We start from the raw sequence: 23,869 nt of genomic DNA on the forward strand, positions 1-23,869 counted from the left end.
GGGTGCGGAGATATCAGTCATTTAGGGTGGAGCTATAAGTCATTTAGGGTGGAGCTATCAGTCATTTAGGGTGGAGCTATTAGTCATTTAGGGTGCGGAGATATCAGTCATTTAGGGTGGAGCTATCAGTCATTTAGGGTGGAGCTATCAGTCATTTAGGGTGGAGCTATTAGTTATTTAGTGTGGAGCTATCGGTCATTTAGGGTGGAGCTATCAGTCATTTAGGGTGGAGCTTTTAGTCATTTAGTGTGGCGCTATTAGTAATTTAGGGTGGAGCTATCAGTCATTTAGGGTGGAGCTATCAGTCATTTAGGGTGGAGCTATCAGTCCTTTAGGGTGGAGCTATTAGTCATTTAGGGTGGAGCTATCAGTCATTTAGGGTGGAGCTATCAGTCATTTAGGGTGGAGCTATTAGTCATTTAGGGTGGAGCTATTAGTCATTTAGGGTGGAGCTATCAGTCATTTAGGGTGGAGCTATCAGTCATTTAGGGTGGAGCTATTAGTCATTTAGGGTGGAGCTATCAGTCATTTAGGGTGGAGCTATCAGTCATTTAGGGTGGAGCTATTAGTCATTTAGGGTGGAGCTATTAGTCATTTAGGGTGGAGCTATTAGTCATTTAGGGTGGAGCTATCAGTCATTTAGGGTGGAGCTATCAGTCATTTAGGGTGGAGCTATCAGTCATTTAGGGTGGAGCTATTAGTCATTTAGGGTGGAGCTATCAGTCATTTAGGGTGGAGCTATCAGTCATTTAGGGTGGAGCTATTAGTCATTTAGGGTGGAGCTATCAGTAATTTAGGGTGGAGCTATCAGTAATTTAGGGTGGAGCTATCAGTCATTTAGGGTGGAGCTATTAGTCATTTAGGGTGGAGCTATCAGTCATTTAGGGTGGAGCTATCAGTCATTTAGGGTGGAGCTATTAGTCATTTAGGGTGGAGCTATTAGTCATTTAGGGTGGAGCTATCAGTCATTTAGGGTGGAGCTATCAGTCATTTAGAGTGGAGCTATTAGTCATTTAGGGTGGAGCTATCAGTCATTTAGGGTGGAGCTATCAGTCATTTAGGGTGGAGCTATTAGTCATTTAGGGTGGAGCTATCAGTCATTTAGGGTGGAGCTATCAGTCATTTAGGGTGGAGCTATTAGTCATTTAGGGTGGAGCTATCAGTCATTTAGGGTGGAGCTATCAGTCATTTAGGGTGGAGCTATTAGTCATTTAGGGTGGAGCTATCAGTCATTTAGGGTGGAGCTATCAGTCATTTAGGGTGGAGCTATCAGTCATTTAGGGTGGAGCTATCAGTCATTTAGTGTGGCGCTATTAGTAATTTAGGGTGGAGCTATCAGTCATTTAGTGTGGCGCTATTAGTAATTTAGGGTGGAGCTATTAAGACAGGTTTCTTTTCGGCCCTGCTTTCATCCAATCGTACATCTTCCTTTTTTTTCTGTTAGTCACGCCCATCTTTCAATGATCCAATCAGTTCCAAATGGTTAAAATCGTGCACCGCCCTACATTTATTCTCATTTATTCACTTCTGGTTTCATTTGGATGTGTGTCACAATAGAGGAAAGCAGGACAATCTTAACTTCTGCGCCTGTTAAAGTATGCAAGCCTATAAATCATTCTGAAAACTCCATTACCCAAGCTGCCCCTGAGCAGGCTCTCCGTCACCTTTGACCACAGGATGTAGTCTGGTTTGGGCGCGGGCGCTGGAGATGAGGAGGGTTTGGGGATGAAGAAGGATGGTGTGATGGAGAGCAGAGCAGACGCACTGATGGAGTAACAGTCTCTGTGTGTCAGTCTCTGTCTCTCACTGCACGACAGGTGAGCACACGGCACCAGGTACCTGCAACACACACACACACACACACACACACACACACACACACACACACACACACACACACACACACACATAACGTTATTAATGGTAAACTATACTTAATGCTTAAATCCGACAGGGAGCTTTTGATTCTGTTACTAAAAGTTGTTTAACTTATACAAAAAATTACATTAATGTTTCTAATCATAAAATATAAAATCCCAAATTTAAATATTTAAATAATAATAATGAATATGATGAATAACATTAATTTATTAATCTAATCTCAGTCATTTTGTGACAATATGGCATTTTGTGAGTTATGAGTTATAAATAACATCATAAAATAATTAAAACAAGATAAGGGCCACGCAATCATCAAAAACAATAGTAAAACACATTTATACATTATTTGAAAACATTTAATAAGCAACCTTAAATAATTAATATAATGTTAACTCAGCATTGGGGAGGAGGCTGGTTGGAGGACATGGTAAAATGGTATCTCAGATTAGGATGTAATACTTTCAGATAGTGTGCCAAATCTTAAGTATTTGCAGCCTTAAACTTACTATAAAAAATAAACTATTCATGTCAGAGAAAGATCTACTGCTGTAGAGTTTAAAGAAAACATCCATCCATATTACTCTCAACAGGAAGAGGAAGTAAATACCTGAGAATCAACTGAAGCATGACGTCTTCACAATATAGACCAATCAGAGTGCGGAACAGAGCCAGAGAGACGGTACCAAGCTGAAAACACACACACACACACACATACATGATAAATCTCGCACCCCTCAGTCTTCAGTTCGCTCGATCATAACTCACCTCAGCCTTAACACTGCCCCCCCCACCTCTTTACTTTGCGCGATCATAAGCACAACACCACTCCCATGCATTTTGCACTACGCCACTGAAAACACCTTAATGACTGCATAGCAACATCATACAGCAGCCATGAACACTACAGAAATTGCATAGCAACAATTGAACACTACTTAGAATACCTTAGCAACTGCATAGCAACACAATAAAGCCATTTTGAATACCTTAGCAACTGCATAGCAACACACTAAGTTTATTTTGAATACCTTAGCAACTGCTTAGCAACATATTAGCAACATCTGAGAACACTTTAGAAACCGCGCAGCAACGCACTAACATTATCTAGAATACCATAGCAACCACATAGCAATCTCCTAGCAACAGCCAAGAACACTTTAGAAACTGCATAGCAACACACTAAAAGGCCATAGAATTCCTTTACAACCAAAATAGCAACATCATAGCAACAACCAAGAACACTTTAGAAGCTGCATAGCAACACACAAAACACTTAAAATATCTATGAAACTGCATAGCAACACACTAAAACCACTTAAAACACCATAGCAACCACATCACAAAGTCCTAGTACCAGCAGAGAACACTTTAGAAGCCGCATAGCAACAAACAAAACACATCAAACACCTTAGCAACCACATCACAAAGTCCTAGGACCAGCAGAGAACACTAGACGCTGCATAGCAACACACTAAAACCACTTAGAATACCTTAGCAACTGCATAGCAACATATTAGCAACATCCGAGAACACTTTAGAAATTGCACAGCAACACACTAACATTATCTAGAGCACCATAGCAACCACATAGCAATCTTCTAGCAACAGTCGAGAACACTATAGAAACTGCATAGCAACACACTAAAAGCCCATAGAATTCCCTCGCAACCACATAGCAACATCATAGCAACAACCAAGAACACTTTAGAAGCTGCATAGTAACAAACAACACACTTCAAACACCTTAGCAACCACATCACAAAGTCCTAGTACCAGCAGAGAACACTAGAACCTGCATAGCTACACACTAAAACCACTTAGAATACCTTAGCAACTGCATAGCAACATATTAGCAACACAGCAGCACACTAACATTATCTAGAACACCATAGCAACCACATAGCAATCTTCTAGCAACAGTCGAGAACACTATAGAAACTGCATAGCAACACACTAAAAGCCCATAGAATTCCCTTGCAACTGCATAGCAACATCATGGCAACAACCAAGAACACTTTAGAAGCTGCATAGCAACAAACAAAACACTTAGAATACCTTAGCAACCACATCACAAACTTCTAGTACCAGCAGAAAAAAAAAACTAGAAGCTGCATAGCAACACACTAAAACCACTTAGAATACCTTAGCAACTGCATAGCAACACATAAAATCAATTTTGAATACCTTAGCAATTGCATAGCAACCCATTAAATCACTTCAAACACCTCAGCAACCATATAGCATCTCAAATAATCCTCTAAATTTCGTTGCTAGAGGCACAGTTGCTCCTGCACACCTGAAACGGGGTGTTGATGCGGCTGACCAGCGTATCCAGGATGTTGACGTTGTCATGGCGATGACGCAGGATGAAGATGAGGAAAGTCTGGAGGAGGGCGGGGTCAGAGATGCTGCGCAGGAAGAGCTCCAGGTATGCTGTCGTCGTCATCACTTCCTCCAGAGTCAGCTGACCAATAGACAAAGAGCAGAGTTCAGATCGACCAATCAGAGGAGGCCAAACACAAACACATGCAAACTCACCTTATGAAGAGCAGGAGCCAGAACAGGCACGAGAAAACCATTATAGATGTAGCCCAGGAGCTGATCTCTGATGGACACGTGAGCCACCTACACACACACACACACACACACACACACACACACACACACACAGGTTACTGTAATCTCTTAAATCAGTTTATATCATTATAAATATATATAAAATGGCGTACATGTAGCGATGAATACTTATATATTAATTTATGCAGAATTAGCTGAAGTAGGACAATATTTAAATAATAAAAAACCATTAACAAAATTAAAACTTAAAAATACCATTAAGACTAAAAACAGATCAGATGAATGAATAAATATGACTAGTCATGTGTATATACACTCAGCGGCCACTTTATTAGGTACACCTGTCCAACTGCTGGTTTACGCAAATTTCTGATCAGCCAATCACATGACAGCAGCTCACTGCATTTCAGCATGTAGACATGGTCAAGCGGATCTGCTGCAGCTCAAAGCAAGCATCAGAATGGGGAAGAAAGGGGATTTAAGAGACTCTGATCGTGGCATGGTTGTTGCTGCCAGACGGGCTGCTCTGAGTATTTCACAAACTGCTGATCTACTGGGATTTTCACGCACAACCATCTCTAGGGTTTACAGAGATTAAAGAGGAAATATCCAGTGAGCGGCAGTTCTGTGTGCGCAAATGCCTTGTTGATGAGGCCAGAGGAGAATGGCCAGACTGGTTCCAGCTGATAGAAAGGCAACAGTAACTCAAATAAGCACTCGTTACAACCGAGCTCTGCAGAAGAGCATCTCTGAACACACAACACGGCCAACCTTGAGGCGGATGGGCTACAGCAGCAGAAGAGCACACCGGGTGCCGCTCCTGTCAGCTAAGAACAGGAAACTGAGGCTACAATTCACACAGACTCACCAAAACTGGACAATAGAAGATTGGAGAAACGTTGCTGCTCTGATGAGTCTCCATTTCTGCTGACACATTCGGATGCTCGGCTCCGACAACATGAAAGCATGGATCATCCTGCCTTGTATCAGCGGTTCAGGCTGGTGGTGGTGGTGTAATGGTGTGGGGGAGATTTTCTTTGGGTCCATTAGTACCAATTGAGCATCAACGCCACAGCCTACCTGAGTATTGCTGCTGACCATGTCCATCCCTTTATGAGCACAGTGTCTCCATCTTCTGATGGCTACTTCCAGCAGGATAACGCAGCATGTCATAAAGCTCAATCATCTCAGACTGCTGAACATGACGATGAGTTCACTGTACTCAAATGGCCTCCACAGTCACCAGAGCTCAACCCAATAGAGCAGCTTTGGGATGTGGTGGAACGGGAGATTGGCATCATGGATGTGCAGCCGACAAATCTGCAGCAACTGTGTGATGCTATCATGACAATATGGAGCAAAATCTCTGAGGAATATTTCCAGCAGCTTGTTGAATCTCTGCCATGAAGGATTAAAGCAGTTCTGAAGGGAAAAGGGACCAACCCGGTACTAGTCAGGTGTACCTAATAAAGTGGCCGTTAAGTGTACATCAAAACAACACAATTAAAATATGATTAACAAATGTAAAAAATCCCAATAACATGAGTTTTTATCAATTTGATAATATGATTAGAATAAAAATCCTAATTTTATGACAATAATTTGTAACTATTTAAAACATGACAAAAATCATATTTTTTTTTTAAATAAATAACAACTACTGAAAAATGATATATTTAAACATGAATGTAAATATTTTACATAAAATAAATCCATGTCTGGGTGATGTTATTGATCATTAGTATTGGGAATAAAGAGTGTGAATGTGATGTTGGTGAAGTGTCACCTTGCAGACGGTGCTGCAGAAGTGCAGTGAGTTGAGGAACTGCAGCAGCGCTGGAACCTGCAGCCAGTCCTGCTCCTCCAGACAGAACCAGCCGTCACTGTAGACCTCCAGCTTAGCAGGAAGACCAGAATACAGACCACTCAGACCAGTAGCCAACACCTGGCACACACACACACACACACATACATATACAGAACACATTTAGTACATATATACACACACACACACACACACACACACACAAATACATTAAGCACATATATACACACACATGCACACACACACACACACACACACACAAACTCATTAAACACACACACACAAAACACATTCAGCACATACTGTATATCCACATACTCCTGCACACACACACACACACACACACACAGATGAAACACATTAAACCACACACATACATATATTTATATACATATACAAACTATAGACATTATTCATTCATTCATTCATTCATTTATTTAGGGTCGCCACAGCGGACTGAACCGCCAACAGCGGATGCCCTTTCAGCTGCAACCCATTACTGGGGAACACCCACACACTCTCGTTAACATTCATACACTATGGACAATTTAGCTTAATCAATTCCCCTATAATGCATGTGCACCCGGAGGCAACACACGCCAACACGGGGAGAACATGCAAACTCCACACAGAATCATCAATTGACCCAGCCGAGGCTCAAACCAGCGACCTTCTTGCTGTGAGGCGACAACACTACCTACTGCGCCACCTTGTTGCCCTATACACATTATATATATATATATATAAAAGAGAATGTGTGTGTGTGTGTGTGTGTGTGTGTGTGTGTGTGCGTGTCTGTGTGTGTGTGTGTGTGTGTGTGTGTGTGTGTGTGTGTGTGTGCGTGTCTGTGTGTGTGTGTGTGTGTGTGGTATTCAAAAGCACATGGGTTTATTTGGGTCAGAGCAAAAAAAAAAAAACACCCACTACCCATAATCCATCAACAAAACCCTACACACACACACACACACACACACACACACACACACACACACACACACACACACCCAATCCTGAGACGGAGATTAAAATCTACCACAGATTAATAGATACAGAGAGAAAACACACACACACACACACACACACACACTCATTCACATTACAGATCATTCAATGAACTGCTATTATTATTATTATTACTGTGATTATTGTTTTATTAATATTCAAAACTTGATTATATTTTTATTAAACATTATTTTTCTTTTTTTACGTTAGATTTTATATGAATTTACTTTTGATATTTAGTTTGGTCATTTTGTTTAAGTACTTCAGCTAATGTTGTATCTTATATTTCAGCTTAATATCAGTAAACAAAAAGGATTCTTTTATATCGTATGGTTTTAACACCGCTGGAATATAAATGCTGAACACACACACACACACACACTGAGTATAATAACATCACCACACACAAACAGCAGCACATTGGCTTTCTCTGATTGGACGAGATGTAAATAGCTCCTCCCCTTCCTCCAGTTTGCTGTGTAATCACATTACCAGTCTTATGTAGCAGCTAATCTCCTCGTGCTAGCTAGCATGGCCAGTCACACTGACAGACGTGAGAGAGCCGACAGCCCATAATAAACCAAAACACTCTTTACAGAGAACCACTGGAATAATCACTAATTACTGTACTGTAAGTAGCGCACCGTGTAAATTACAGCACAGTTCCTACAGTTGTTAGGCTGCTGATGATGCTAAATTGAGTTGCTAAGGTGTTCAAAGTAGTTTTTAGTCCTGGAAACACTACAAGAACTGCATAGCAACACCCTAGCAACCATCAAGAATATTACAGCAACTGTAAAACAATGAACCTAAACCATTTTGAACAGCATAGCAACGTCATAGCAACAACATAGGATACTTTTGCACCAGCGTAACAAAACCCACACAGTTTTGAACAGCTTAGTAACTGCATAGCAACACCCTAGCAACCATCTAGAACATTAATGTTGCTGTATAGCAATGAACCTAAACAACTTTGAACAGCATAGCAACGTCATAGCAACCACATAGGACTTTTTAGCAACAGCGTATCAATGCACAAACATTTATGAACAAAATGTTTACTGCACAGCAACACCCTAGCAACCATCTAGAACATTCCAGCAACTGTGTAGCAACAAACCTAAACCTCTTTGAGCAACATAGCAACATCATAGCAACCTCATAGGATACTTTTGTAATAGTGTAGCAAAACACACAGTTTTGAACAGCTTATTAACTTCATAGCAACACCCTAGTAACCATCCAGAACGTTACAGCAACCGTATAGCAATAAACCTAAACCACTTTGAACTGCATAGCAACATCCTAGCAACCGCATATGATCCTTTAGCAACAACATAATAATGCACAAACCTTTTTGAACACCTTAGTAACTGCACATCAACACCCTAGCAACCATCTAGAACATAAAAGCAACTGTATAGCAATGAACCTAAACAACTTTCAACAGTATAGCAACGTCATAGCAACCACATAGGATACTTTTGCAACAGTGTAACAAAACAAACACAGTTTTGAACAGCTTAGTAACTGCATAGCAACACCATAGCAACCACTCAGAAGATTACAGCAACTGTATAGCAATAAACCTATAACACTTTAAACAGTAAAGCAACATTATATCAACGACATAGGATTCATTAGCAGCAGCCTGACAATGCACAAACATTAATAAACAGCTTAGTAACTGCATAGAAACAACCTAGCAACCACCCAGAACATTACAGCAACTGTATAGCAATGAACCTAAACCACATTGAACAGTATAGCCATGTCATAGCAACCACATAGGATACATTAGCAGCAGCATGACAATGCACAAACATTTTAGTGTTAGAAACAGCTTAGTAACTGCATAGTAACACCCTAGCAACCACCCAGGACATTACTGTTACTGTATAGCAATGAACCTAAACCACTTTGAACAGTACAGCTACATATGGTCCTAGCAACCACATTCGATCCTTTAGCAACAACATAACAATGCACAAACATTTTTGTAACTTAGTAACTGCACAGGAACACCCTAGCAACCATCTAGAACATAAAAGCAACTGTATAGCAATTGAACCTAAACCACTTTGAGCAGCATAGCAACGTCATAGCAATACTTGTTGCGAAAGTACCCTTGCTATGTAGTTGCTATGACATTGCTATGCTGTCCAAAGTGATTTAGGTTCATTGCTCTACATTACCAGCATAGCAACATCCTAGCAACCATCCCGTTTCCTCAAATCCCTCTTAATGAGCCTCACCGGGCAGAAGTAGGTGTTCTCCACGATGTGTTTGGCCACCAGGCTGTTCTGCGCCGACAGGCTCATGATGAGGGTGAGGGCGTCTCTGGCCTGCGTGCCCACCATCCCGTCACGGTGGATGAACGGAATCAGAAGAGAGAAGATCAGAAAGTTTGCCGCTCCCTGATCTTGACTACTGTGGAAAAACAGCTCCAGCACTGAGGCGTCCTTCACCAGCACACGGCACAACTGATTCAGCAGAGAAACCAGTTCTGTTTCCACTGCAGAGCTGCTGATGGTGGCCTGAGTGGGCCCTATGGTGCAGGTGGGCCCCACTGTGGAGCTGCTACTATTGGCCTGAGTGGGCCCCACTGTGGGCCCCATGCCGGAGCTGGAACTACTAGCTTGAATGGGCCCCATGGTGCAGGAGGGCCGCATCATGGAGCTGCATTTCCCGGAGGCTGCAGGCCCCACAGTGGAGGAGCTGGAGCATGCAGACAGCAGCATCATCAGAGGTTTTAGGATGGGTTTGTGGTGCAGCAGGGGCTGTTTGGCTTGAGCCACCAGCATCTTATACATGCGCAGCTGCTCCAGCTTCATGTCGTCAGTGAACTCACGCCGCAGGCTCCACAGAAACAGCTTCTCCATCACATTCTCCACCACCACAAACTCCAGGATGGTCCCCATGGCTCCGCTCTGACCGCATTCCTCCTCCATCAGCAGGAACAGCATGTGCTCCACATAGTTCTGTACGGCGCTCGCCTCATCGCCAGGGATTGGACCAAACCGCAGACCACTCCCGCTCCTGGACAGACCAATGCCAGCAGTGCGCACCGGGTCATGCTTCTCCAAGATTCTCAAAACCTGCCAAACACAGGGAATGTTCCTTTTATGAATTCATACTAGGACTACTTTTGGACTACATTTAGTTTTATGGCAGTGTTATTGGACTACTTTCTGATTATATTTAATTACTCGATTCATGACAACGCAATGTTAGTACTTTTAGATTCATTTTAAGGTAGCGTAATCTGACTACTTTTGGATTATGTTTAGATTACTTTTAAGGTAGCGTAATCTAACTACTTTTGGATTACATTTAGATTACTTTAAAGGTAGCGTAACCTAACTACTTTTGGATTACATTTAGATTACTTTTATGATAGCGTAATCTGACTACTTTTGGATTACATTTAGATTACTTTAAAGGTAGCGTAACCTAACTACTTTTGAATTACATTTAGATTACTTTTATGATAGCGTAATCTGACTACTTTTGGATTACATTTAGATTACTTTTAAGGTAGTGTAATCTAACTACTTTTGGATTACATTTAGATTACTTTTAAGGTAGCGTAACCTAACTACTTTTGGATTACATTTAGATTACTTTTATGATAGCATAATCTGACTACTTTTGGATTACATTTAGATTACTTTTAAGGTAGTGTAATCTAACTACTTTTGGATTACATTTAGATTACTTTTAAGGTAGCGTAACCTAACTACTTTTGGATTACATTTAGATTACTTTTATGATAGCGTAATCTGACTACTTTTGGATTACATTTAGATTACTTTTAAGGTAGTGTAATCTAACTACTTTTGGATTACGTTTAGATTACTTTTAAGGTAGCGTAACCTAACTACTTTTGGATTACATTTAGATTACTTTTATGATAGCGTAATCTGACTACTTTTGGATCTGATTCAGATTACATTTATGGTTGCGTAATCTGACTAGTTTTGGATTACATTTAGATTACTTTTATAGCAATGCTATTTGACTATTTTGGATTACAGTAAGATTACTTTCATGGCAATGCAATCTGATTACTTTCGGATCACCTTTAGATTACCTTTAAGGTAGCGTAATCAAACTACTTTTGGATTATATTTAGATTACTTTTATGGCAATGCAATTTTACGACTTTTGGATTATTATTAGATTACTTTTATGGTAGTGATTTTGGGCTGCTTTTGGATTGCCTGTAGATTACTTTTATGACAACACAATGTTAGTACTTTTGGATTACATTTAGATTAATTTTATTTTAGCGTAATCAGACTTATTACAGATTACTTTTATGACAATGCTATCTGACTACTTTTAGATTAGAATTAGATTACATTTATGTTAGCAAAATCTAGTTAACTTTGCATTACATTTAGATTACATTTATAGCAATGCAACCTAACTACTCTTGGATTACATTTAGATTACTTTTATGATAGCATAATATGACTACTTTTGGATTCCATTTAGATTACTTTTATGGTAACGTAATCTGACTACTTTTCAATTAATTTTAGATTACTTTTATGATGGCATAATCTGACTACATTTGGATTACATTTAGATTACTTTTTTGGCAGTGTTATTGGACTACTTTCGATTATTTTTAGATTACTTTCATGACAAAGTTAGTAATTTGTCATGATTAGTTATGACAAATTAGTACTTTTAGTACTAATTAATTAGTACTTTTTGATTCATTTTATGGTAGTGTAATCTAACTATTTTTGGATTAAAATTAAATTAGTTTTATGACAATGCTATATGACCACTTTAAGATTAGATTTAGATTACTTTTATGGCAATGCAATCTGACTACTTCTGGATTACATTTAGATTACTTTTATGGTAGTGTTATAGGACTACTTTTTAATTATTTTTAGATCACTTTTATGACAATGCAATGTTAAAACGTTTGGATTACATTTAGATTACTTTTATGGTAGTGTAATCTGACTATTTTTGAATTACAATTATATACATTTTACAACCATGCTATATGACTACTTTTAGATTAGATTTAGATTACTATTATGGCAACACAATCTGAGTACTTTTGGATTACATTTAGATTACTTTTATGGCAATGCAATCTGACTACTTTTTGGACTACTTTTAGATTCATTTTATTTGAGATCACAGATATTGAGGTAAGACAATCTTGTGCTATTTGACACAAATATGTGATGTTGCTAAGGCGTTGCTAGGGTGTTGTTGACCCTCCAAAAAAGTTACTGTTCTGGTTCTCCATATGACCGACAGATATAAATATGATTGTATAAATGTGGATGAGACTTATATACCTGCGTCCAGTGGTTTCTGAAGACGATCATGCATGTTTCCGGATCAACACCCTTCAGTGTCAGAGTTCGTCCTCCATTATTGCCGGACACCACTGATGCCAACATCCTGATGGAGAGCAAAAACTACACCATCATGTCTTCATCACCATCTTCATCGCTCCGCTTCCAGCACAAATGACCTGCAGAGTCACGAGTTACATGTTTCAGTCATAAATAATATCAATATCTCAAAATTGATTTGGACTAGAAACAAGACTAAATCTAAGCAGTTTCTTTGCAGTGTGTCAAATCATCAAAGAGCAGCAGCTTATAAATGTTATTATGAGTCTGAGTAGCTAAATATACAAGTCTACATGCTGTTTGTTTGTTTGTTAGTTTGTTTTGTGAATGAAATCCTCTGTGTTTTTCTGCTGTTCTTGACCAATAGAGCAGGAAGAGTGTTTCTCCACCCGGCGCTACAGGGTGGAGGTCTGCACTCCGACATTCCCAACATTCCTCTGCATTCCTGGGAAATCTCACCTCAGTGCAGCCATGACCAGCAGACGACCACTGAGAGAGAAAGAGAGAGAAAGAGAGAGAGAGAGAAAGAGAAAGAGAGAGAGTCAGCCAGTGGACAAAGGTATTCAGAAACATTATTACAGTATATGCCATCTAAATATGTCTACATCTAAATGTATATTTTACACACACACACACACACACACACTCACACACACACACACACACACACACACACACATATATATATATATATATATATATATGCATACATGCATTATATATTTACTATTTTATTCATTAGATAGATGGATGGATGGATGGATGGACAAATGGATGAACAGATTGATGTATGGATGGATGGATAGTCTGATGAATGGAGGGATGATGGATAGATAGATGGATGGACAGAATAATCGATGGATGAATAAATGGATGGATGGTCAGATTGGTGAATGAATGGCTGGATGGACAGACAGATGGATGGATGGATTGACGGATGGATGGATGAACAGACTGATGTATGAATGGATGGATAAACTGTTTTATGGATGGATGGATGGAGAGAGGGATTGATGGATGGGCAGATGGATGGGCAGATGAACAGAATGAAGGATGAATAAATGGATGGATTGTCAGATTGGTGGTTGAATGGCTAGAGGGATGGATGGATGGATGGATGGATGGATGGATGGATAGACTGATGGATGGAGGTATTGATGGATGCATAGATGAATAGATTGACAATGATGGATGGATGAATAAATGGATGAATGAATGAATGAATGAATGAATGAATGAATGAATGAATGGATGGATGGATGGATGGATGGATGGATGGATGGATGGATGGATGGATGGAAAGACAGATGAATGAATGGATATATGGATGCATGGATAGATGAACAGATTGATGGATGAATGGATGGAAGGACAAATGGATGGACAGATTGATGTATGAATGCATGTATAGACTGGTGGATGGAGGGATAATGGATGGGGATATTGATGGATGGATAGACTAATGGATGGATAGATGGATGGATGGAGAGAATGATGGATGGATGGATAAATGAATAGATGGATAAACAGACAGATAAATGGATAGAAGGATGGTTGGATGGGTGGATGGATGGATGGATGGATAGATAGATAGATAGATAGATAGATAGATAGATAGATAGATAGATAGATAGATAGATAGATAGATAGACAGGTAGATAGATAGATAGATAGATAGATATACAGACAGAATGATGAATGGATGGACAGACAGACTGATGGATGAATAGAAGCGTAGACAGATTGGTGAATGAATAGATGGATGGATGATGGATGGGTGGACAGATTGATGTATGGAAGGATGGGTAGACTAATGGATAGACGGATGATGGATGGAGGTATTGATGGATGGATAGACTAATGAATGGATAGATGGACAGATGGAGAGAATGATGGATGGATGAATAAATGGATGGACAGACAGATGAATGGATGGATGGATGGATGGATGGATGGATGGATGGATGGATGGATGGATGGATGGACAGATCGACAGCTGGATGAACAGGTTGATGGATGGATGGATAGACTGATGGATAAAGGGGTGATGGATGGTGGTATTGGTGGATGGATAGACCGATGGATGGATAGATGGACAGACGGAGTGAATGATGGATGGATGAATTAATAGATGGATGGACAGATAGATGGATGAACAGATTGATGTATGGATAGATAGATAGACTGATGGATGATAGAGGGACTGATGGATGGATGGGCAGATTGGATGATGGAGAGAACAATTGGAGGATGTATGAATGGACGGATGGACAGATAGATGGAGGGATGGATGAATGAATGGTTGATAGACTGGTGGATAGATAGACAGATTGGTGGTTAGATGGACAGATTTATGGATGGATGGATGGATGGATGGATGGACACTTCATCAATTGATGGATGATCACAGACACTGAAAGAGGAAACTAAAGCAGATGTGAGTGATTAAAGCAGCCCATAATAATCTGCAGTAATCAGCTGATGTGTGCAGCATCAGGCTCTCTGACCAGGCTACCCACAATGCACAGGGCAGGTTTGTGTTGAGTTCAGTTCATCACACACACACACACACACACACACACACACACACACACACACACACAGAAATCCAGCAGCACTAATCTGCTGCAGAGCGCCGGCACCATCCCATAATAATCAGCCGCGGTTTCATTTCCGCTGCTAAAGAGGATTGATGACTGACGGAGAGACACACGACTCTTACACTCGTTTACTGTCTGCCTGTCGTTTCACTGCATGCACACCAGTCTGTGTTTTACTGCAATATTTGCCTGAGTGCATTCCTCCACAGCAAGAAGGTCGCTGGTTCGAGTCTCGGCTGGGTCAGTTGGTGTTTCTGTGTGGAGTTTGCATGTTCTCCCCGTGTTGGTGCGGGTTTCCTCCGGGTGCTCCGGTTTCCCCCACAGTCCAAACACATGCGCTATAGGGGAACTGATCAACTACACTGGCCATAGTGTGTGTGTGTGTGTGTGTGAGTGTGAATGAGTGTGTATGGGTGTTTCCCAGTAATGGGTTGCAGCTGGAAGGGCATCCGCTGTGTAAAACATATGCTGGAATAGTTGGCGGTTCACTCCACTGTTGCAATGAATAAGCTGAAGGAAAATGAATGAATGAATAAAAAAACTAGTGAGACTGAATATTTGAAATGTTTGAGAACAAAATTAATTGTTTCTATTATTAAAGAGAAATATAAAAAATAAGCTGTTATGCAAATATTATGCAAATGTGCATCATTATTAGTTGATGTCGTAATAATTACACAAGTACAAGGACATTCATTCATGCTTTCATTTTCTTTTCGGCTTAGTCCCTTTTTAATCTGGGGCCCCCACAGTGGAATGAACCGCCAACTTATCCAGCACATGTTTTATGCAGCGGATGCCCTTCCAGCTGCAACCAATCACTGGGAAACATACACTACAGACAATTTAGCTGACCCAATTCCCCTATAGTGCATGTGTTTGGACTGTGGGGGTAACTGGAGCACCCAGAGGAAACCCACACCAACACGGGGAGAACAGAAACACCAACTGACCCAGCCGAGGCTCGAACCAGCGACCTTCTTGCTGTGAGGCGAACGTGATACCCGCTGTGCCACCGCGTTGCCCAGTAATTTAATATGCAATTCACATACAGTGTTAGGCTAACAAGCAACAAACTGATGTTAGCTTGCAGGGATCAGACAAACACACTCATTTACAGTCTACAGCAACCATATCTACTACAGAAAATGCGGTTCTAATATTAATAGAGTCTGAAAAGCAAAGCAAGATTAATCTCCATTTCTGTCCCAGTTTGCAGATAATCTGAGGGTCTGCAAAGCTGATTTGACATCCTTTAGACATCTTATCTGAGCTACAGTTTGTCTGACTAGACACTAATCATCAGTATCTTATTTGCAGATTCACAGATGTGGAAAACCCACAACCCACATCACAAAAAACATGAGTCATTTATAGAAAATAGTGTTTTTGTTATGGTAAAGTGTATTATACTGTATATATAATGGTGTCTACAACTCTTTGTTAATGAATGCTCCAGTATACTGTTGTATTTTTAACTATGGCAGGGGTGCCCAAACTTTTTCTTATGAAAGACCAAAAGCCAAAATTGATCAAGGCTAGTGGGCTGAAGGCATATATATGTGGGGTAATTTACCATGGGTTATTTCCTAATTTATTTATTAATGTTTAAAAATGACTATAAAACATTGCTTTATATTAACTAACACAGTATTTTTTACATTTTATAATGAGCTCGTCACAGTAAAAACCAAACTAATCTAATTTATAACAGAATGACAGTGATTTTGCCTGGATTTGCTCTTGATGTCTTCTGCATAGTCCTCTATCCCTCGAGTGGCAGTTTGTACATTGTAAAAAATCAGATTTTTACATTTAATTGAAACATTTAATTTCAGTTTGCTTTATTTGTAGCTCAACGATAAAACTCTGATGACGATCTCTGTGTTAAAGACGTTCACCCCAACCCTCTCCATCATAATCACTCTCCGCTCAGATGGGATGGTGGGCCAAATCAAAGGTTACAATGGGCCAACTTTGGCCTGTGGCCCTACTTTGGGCATCTCTGAACTATAGTGATAAACAGTAATAAATACTATAGTATGCGTTAGTTTTGCTATAGTAAGCTGGGGTTTATTTTAGTATAATATACCCTACAGAAAACTACAGTACTGGCCCATTGGTTTTTAGAACTATACTTCTGGTGTTACCATAGCAACCGTAGAATTACCACAACAGAATAATTACTATAGTTCTTGTGTTACCATAGCAACTGTAGAATCACCACAACAGATCAATTAATATAGTTACCATGTTACCATAACGACTGTAGAATCACCACAACAGATCAATTACTATGGTTGTTGTGTTACCATAACAACTGTAGAATCACCACAACAGATCAATTACTATGGTTGTTGTGTTACCATAACGACTGTAGAATCACCACAACAGGTCAATTACTATAGTAGTTGTGTTATCATAGCAACTGTAGAATCACCAAAACAGATCAATTAATATAGTTACCATGTTACCATAGCAACTGTAGAATCACCACAACAGAATAATTACTATAGTTCTTGTTACCATAACAACTGTAGAATCACCACAACAGATTACTTAATATAGTTCCCATGTTACCATAGCAACTGTAGAATCACCACAACAGATCAGTTAATATAGTAGTCGTGTTACCATAGCAACTGTAGAATCACCAAAACAGGTTAATTCATGTACTTTATGACAAATCTTACAAATAACTGATAAGAAATGGCAAGTAGTAACCCACTAAAACAATTGCTGAAATCTTAATTAGCAATGACTAATTACTAGGCTCACACAGAATCTGCGCGCACACAATTCTGCAGATTTACATCCCATCATTGAGTCTATGTCTTTACTTGGGTAAATGTGTGTAAATTTATATTTATTCAGTTTTAAATTAATTTCACTAATATTACTGTGATATATTTACATGATTTATGTACAATACAGTGTACTGTATTTAAAGCAGATAATATATGAGAGACTGGCTTTGTTTACCAAATAAGTGGATCTAGTTGGATTTGCATTGTACACATTAAACAAAAGTAAACAATTTATTATTGGTTGACTTCATATATTAAGTTTGTAGTTATGATACATAACTACATATATATATAACAATTACAACTATAGTAATTGATCGTTACATATAAGCTATAACGCAGTAATATTGTTGTTATTGGTATCAAATAACCTCTCCATGTGGTGTTTTTACATCCGTTTCACCATCCAGGACCATCTTTTAGAAGCATTTAGATGTGGTTAAATGTACTGTACACTGTAGACACAGACTGAAGCCTGCTACAGCTGCTGGACAGCCTCTACAGCACACACAGCTCCATATTCTGCTCCATCAACACAGGACTTTCTGCTTGCACAATTTAGAACTGTCTATACTTTGTTCTGTTTCTTCATTGTTTGTGATTCTTAATTTATTTTAACAAAAGAGTCTGGAACTAAAATGTAATGGAAATAAAGCATTTTCAATATTTTTGAACACTGTATGTTATTTATTTACACAGCCATAATTATACAATTAACAGTAGTAATAGTAATAGTAGCAATAGTAATACCAGAATGGAAAAAATAACATTTAATCAAAATAACCCAATGCATTGGGTTAAAATAACCCATAGTTGGGAAGGTGCTATAATAACTTATAGTTGGGTTATATGTTGTGGTATTTTTAACCCAACTTTTTTAATAGAGTAGTTACTCATTAATACATTTACTTGCATTCATTTATTCACTCATTTTCTTGTCAGCTTAGTCCCTTTATTATTCCGGGGTCGCCACAGCGGAATGAACCGCCAACTTATCCAGCAAGTTTTTACACAGCGGATGCCCTTCCAGCCGCAACCCATCTCTGGGAAACATCCACACACACACTCATACACTACGGACAATTTAGCCTACCCAATTCACCTGTACCGCATGTCTTTGGACTGTGGGGGAAACTGGAGCAGCTGGAGGAAACCCACGCAAACGCAGGGAGAACATGCAAACTCCACACAGAAACGCCAACTGAGCCAAGGCTTGAACCAGCGACCTTCTTGCTGTGAGGCGACAGCACTACCTACTGCGCCACTGCTTCGCCCCCATTCACTTGCAACTTTCACAAAAAAGTAATGAATTTCGTATTATAATTTTTGTGTAATGTTATAAAAAATTTAATTAATAAAATGTAAAAATATAAATGTGGTAATAACTATAAAAGTAATACAATTATTGTGACTCAAATCATTATATCGGGTTTTGTTTTGTTTTTTGTTCAATGCAAAAAAATGTTTTTAAATTAATAAGTGGTTGAATTAACCTGTTGTAGTAATTTTATAGTTGCTAAGTAAACAAAACTACAGTAATATAAACAACTGAGCAAATGCTGTATTTGTCTACAACTAGGCTGTAGGGTACACCGCAGTTTACTGTAGTAAAAAATAAAGTATACTACATACCCATTAAAGAGTTGTATACAGTATAATACACTTTACTATAGCACAAAAGCCAAGTGTTTACTATAATTTACTAATTTACAGTGTTTTTTCATCATGGCTGAAACTCACCAGGGCTCCTGTAGTGACGCAGGTTTGCTGTGCCGCTATAAAACTGACTCGTAATTCCCGCCATCATCTGAAGGATCCACAGATCATGAAGTCTCACATTAAATCAGAAGATTGATATAAAGTTTTTAAATGATGACCGGCCGGCGTTCATGAGTTGAGGAACGGACCGTCAGAGCCGAACACACACAAAGCTACTCAGCAGAGCAGAACACTCGCAGAGATTATAGAGTGATTACAGCAGCGCGCGCGCGTGTGTGTGTGTGTGTGCGTGCAAAGCCTGCCCCTTTAAAGCCTTTAATGACAGCTGTCATTTGTTGTGTGCTGATTTATAAACGCCATAGATGCAGAATAAAACCCCTGATCCTCAAATGAAACCGATTTTAAAGGACAAAAGTTTAGACATCCATCAGACATGCGCGAATGACCGGGTTCATTATATTGGCCTATGTCTGTCAGAAAGACGTGTGATGTTTATAGGAGACTATTGGTAGTTTCTTGCTGATATTCACAGTGTTGTACTCTCAAAAACTTACAAAACACATGCAACAAAAGTTACCGTCCGAAACGCGAGCAACAGCGACACCGCGTGGACGCTAAATGATCCTGCTTCGCAATATTTATACTCGGCTCTATCGCAGGGGTGTCCAAACTCGGTCCTGGAGGGCCGGTGTCCTGCAGATTTTAGCTCAGACTTGCCTCAACACACCTGCATGGTTGTTTCTAGAAGGCCTGATAAGAGCTTGATTAGCTAGTTCAGGTGTGTCTGATTGTGTTTGGACTTTGCAGGACACCGGCCCTCCAAGACCGAGTTTGGACACCCCTGTTCTAAAGGTTTGTACTTTTTTGTGAAGAATATCTGCATACTTTTGAGTGTGAAATTGCAAACTTTAGGACAAACTACTTCGTCTTTAGCACACCGTTCTGTCGCTTAATTACGAGACCTGTCAATCATCTCCACACATCACCCACATTTCTGTGATAATAAATTAACTATTGTTGTAGATCAGCAGGTTAATCTGCCTTTCACGAGTCTTTCATGCAGAGAAATCTCCTCAGTGTTTGGATAATTAGCTACGCATTCAGAAGGTAATGTCCAAATGAATGACTGTAAATCACTAATATAATATTCACAGAAATGTTCACAGTATGTCTGATAATATTTGATCTTCTGGAGAAAGTCTTATTTGTTTTATTTCGGCTAGAACCCATCTCTGGAAAACATACACACACACACACACACACACACACACACACACACAAACAATACAGAAAATTTAGCGCATGTGTTTGGACTGTGGGGGAAACCGGAGCACCCGGAGGAAACCCACGCCAACACGGGGAGAACATGCAAACTCCACACAGAAACACCAACTGACCCAGCTGAGACTCGAACCAGAGACCTCCACAGCTGTATGTACTGTAGTGTTTCCACCTTATTTTGCAAATATGTTAATGTATTATATTAATGTATTATTATATGTGATATAATAATATTTATCTGCAGAGGGGTAAATTAATGAAAATAATAAGTAAGCGGTCAAACTTACTGCACTATAACAAGTGTGTTTATGACAATACATTTGCATAGTTTGCAAAATCAATGGAGGTGAATGAGGCAAGATCTTTTTATACTGTATATTGATATTAATGCTTCTTTAATACACATTTCTCTTGATTCATTTACTTATTTAACTTTTAATATATATATATATACACACACACACACACACACACACACACGCACACACATATATATATATACATATATACACACATATATATACATATATATATATATATATATATATATATATATATATATATATATATATATATATATATATATATATATATATATATATATATATATATATGGTTGTATTGTAATTTATTGTTAATGTTGAAGATTGTAAATTTAAATCCACATCCACTAGTGGGCACTGTCAGCTAATCGCGTAGGCAAAGGCCAGAAGGGATACAGCTGCAATACGCACATTACAGCACAATAATAGCGGCTTTTACATTACGGTGAAGGTTGTATTATGGTTGCGGTAAACGTTAATAAACTGCAATTTATTAGGTAATTTAATAAATATTATAAATATCAAAACTTCTGTCTGCAGCTGTATCCCTTCTAGCCACAAGTATGAAAGTACAAGGTGTTGCATTTTCATTCATTCATTTTCTTTTTCAGCGTAGTCCCTTTATTAATCTGGGGTTGCCACAGAAGAATGAACCGCCAACTTATCCAGCATATGTTTTTATGCAGCGGATGCCCTTCCAGCCACAACCCATCTCTGGGAAACATCCACACACACTCATTCACACTCATACACTACGGACAATTTACCCTACCCAATTCCCCTGAACCACATGTGTTTGGACTGTGGGGGAAACCAGAGCACCAGGAGGAAACCCACGCCAACACGGCGAGAACATGCAAACTCCACACAGAAACGCCAACTGACCCAGCCGAGACTCGAACCAGCGACCTTCTTGCTGTAAGGGGACAGCACTACCTACTGCGCCAATGCGTCGCCCAAATTCAAATTAAGAATTTGAAAATTCAGATTTATTTAATTCCTATTGTCAATAAGTCAAATCAACACAATTCAAATTCAGATTGTTTTGGCATGATATTAGCTCCATACTCGTAGGACTATCTGTCACATCCGTCAGTGACCACCTGAGGGCGCAGTAGTGCATCAGGACTCAGTTAGCACTACAGCGTCCCAGAAGGACTACAATTCCATACATACCACGCGCATACACCGGAACACTTACACTGACCCGTCATCTCATCTGTTCTGTGTTACCGTTGATTATCTGGACTATTAATACAACCATTCCACCTCTATTTGTCATCGCGCCGTTTGTCTTCCTTGTCTTTCCTGCCGCAGTGTTTCTAGTAAGTCTAGTATTCGAGTTTTGATTCCTGAGCCCTGTCTCTGTTTTATGTTTTGTTGTTTATTTGTACTTTGAGCACCTTGTTTCTCTGTTGATGCGCACTGTAAATAAACCGCACTTGGATCTGCACCTTTTTGTTTTCGTTCCAATCACTCATAACATGACAGAACGACCAACTCGCGAAATGAATCCAACAGATGAGATGACGGGTCATGGGGTATATGTCGAAGCATGCTAATAGGACTTTTAATTCGCCAGTAACCTGGGTTAAGCGCTTCCGGCGAATTGAATGCCAATGCAAAATCCGGTGCGTTTAAGGTTGGTTTTCTTTAAAAATCAGCGATCTCCACTGGCTGAGTGATATCCGATTTAAAGTAGGTCTCAGATTGTAGAAGAAGCACTGCATTACATTACATTTCCCCCGCCATGTCTTTATAATATGAGCATTTATTTTACCGCAGTATATTCAATAGAGCTTCTGTGACAGCCTGCCGATTCTGATCGGCGCGTGTGAGTAAACGGCTTTTTGTCTCATTTTATGCTTGAGCAGCTAAATAAATGCCAAAGTTTATTTAACTGAATGTATTTTAATGACCTTACAACATCGATGCTGTATAAGGAACCGTATAAAATGGAAAAAAGTTCACAATAACAGCTCACCGGAAGTGTATCAGCATGAGAACTGCACTAGCTCGGCATATACCCTATTGTACAACCCGGGCTCATTGTGGAAACGTAGCCCCGCGGACGTTTCTGCGGACCGCGATTTACGTCCCGGGAGGTACGTATTCGAGCGTTTTTTGGTTTTCGCGGATCCGCAAGAGGCCGCTTTCGCGTCTCGGGCGGGCGCCTCTCGGGAGCGCGCAGCGTTCGCGCCCGCGCCGTTCTCGCACCAATAGCCGCCGGATCGAAAAAAAAAATAAAAAAAAGTAAAAGCCCCTCGTCTTCGATTTCGACCGCGTTTTCGGATCCCGCCACGTTCTCGCCCTTATTTTCCGGATTCCGTTTTTCATCTTACCTGATTTCCGGAACCCGCCGCTCCCCGGACTCGATCCCGGTCGTCGTCCACCGCGGCCGGCTCCGGCTCGTCCTCCTCCGGGGCCTCCGCTCCGCCGACGCAACGCTGTGAGCTAG

The 23,869-nt window shown here is 39.8% G+C and overlaps 1 protein-coding gene across 3 annotated transcripts in view; it reads right to left on the minus strand.

The window, feature by feature from the left end:
- fhip1ab (FHF complex subunit HOOK interacting protein 1Ab) overlaps window positions 1–20,026 on the minus strand; it is a 446,377-nt gene extending 426,351 nt beyond the window's left edge. For all 3 annotated transcript variants that reach the window (XR_012398834.1, XR_012398833.1, XM_002666571.8), the window contains exons 1-9: window positions 19,829–20,026; window positions 13,141–13,170; window positions 12,622–12,800; window positions 9,544–10,386; window positions 6,245–6,403; window positions 4,420–4,506; window positions 4,178–4,345; window positions 2,489–2,568; window positions 1,634–1,839 (exon numbers count right to left, since the gene is read on the minus strand). Coding sequence is in view for 1 of the 3 variants with exons in the window: in XM_002666571.8 (XP_002666617.3) it covers window positions 1,634–1,839; window positions 2,489–2,568; window positions 4,178–4,345; window positions 4,420–4,506; window positions 6,245–6,403; window positions 9,544–10,386; window positions 12,622–12,726 (1,648 nt within the window). In the remaining 2 variants the exon portion in view is untranslated. The remainder of the gene's footprint in view (window positions 1–1,633; window positions 1,840–2,488; window positions 2,569–4,177; window positions 4,346–4,419; window positions 4,507–6,244; window positions 6,404–9,543; window positions 10,387–12,621; window positions 12,801–13,140; window positions 13,171–19,828) is intronic.
- Window positions 20,027–23,869: the final 3,843 nt, after the last annotated feature.

This window comes from Danio rerio, chromosome 23, assembly GCF_049306965.1.
Source record: "Danio rerio strain Tuebingen ecotype United States chromosome 23, GRCz12tu, whole genome shotgun sequence".
In the NCBI taxonomy this organism is placed as follows: domain Eukaryota; kingdom Metazoa; phylum Chordata; class Actinopteri; order Cypriniformes; family Danionidae; genus Danio; species Danio rerio.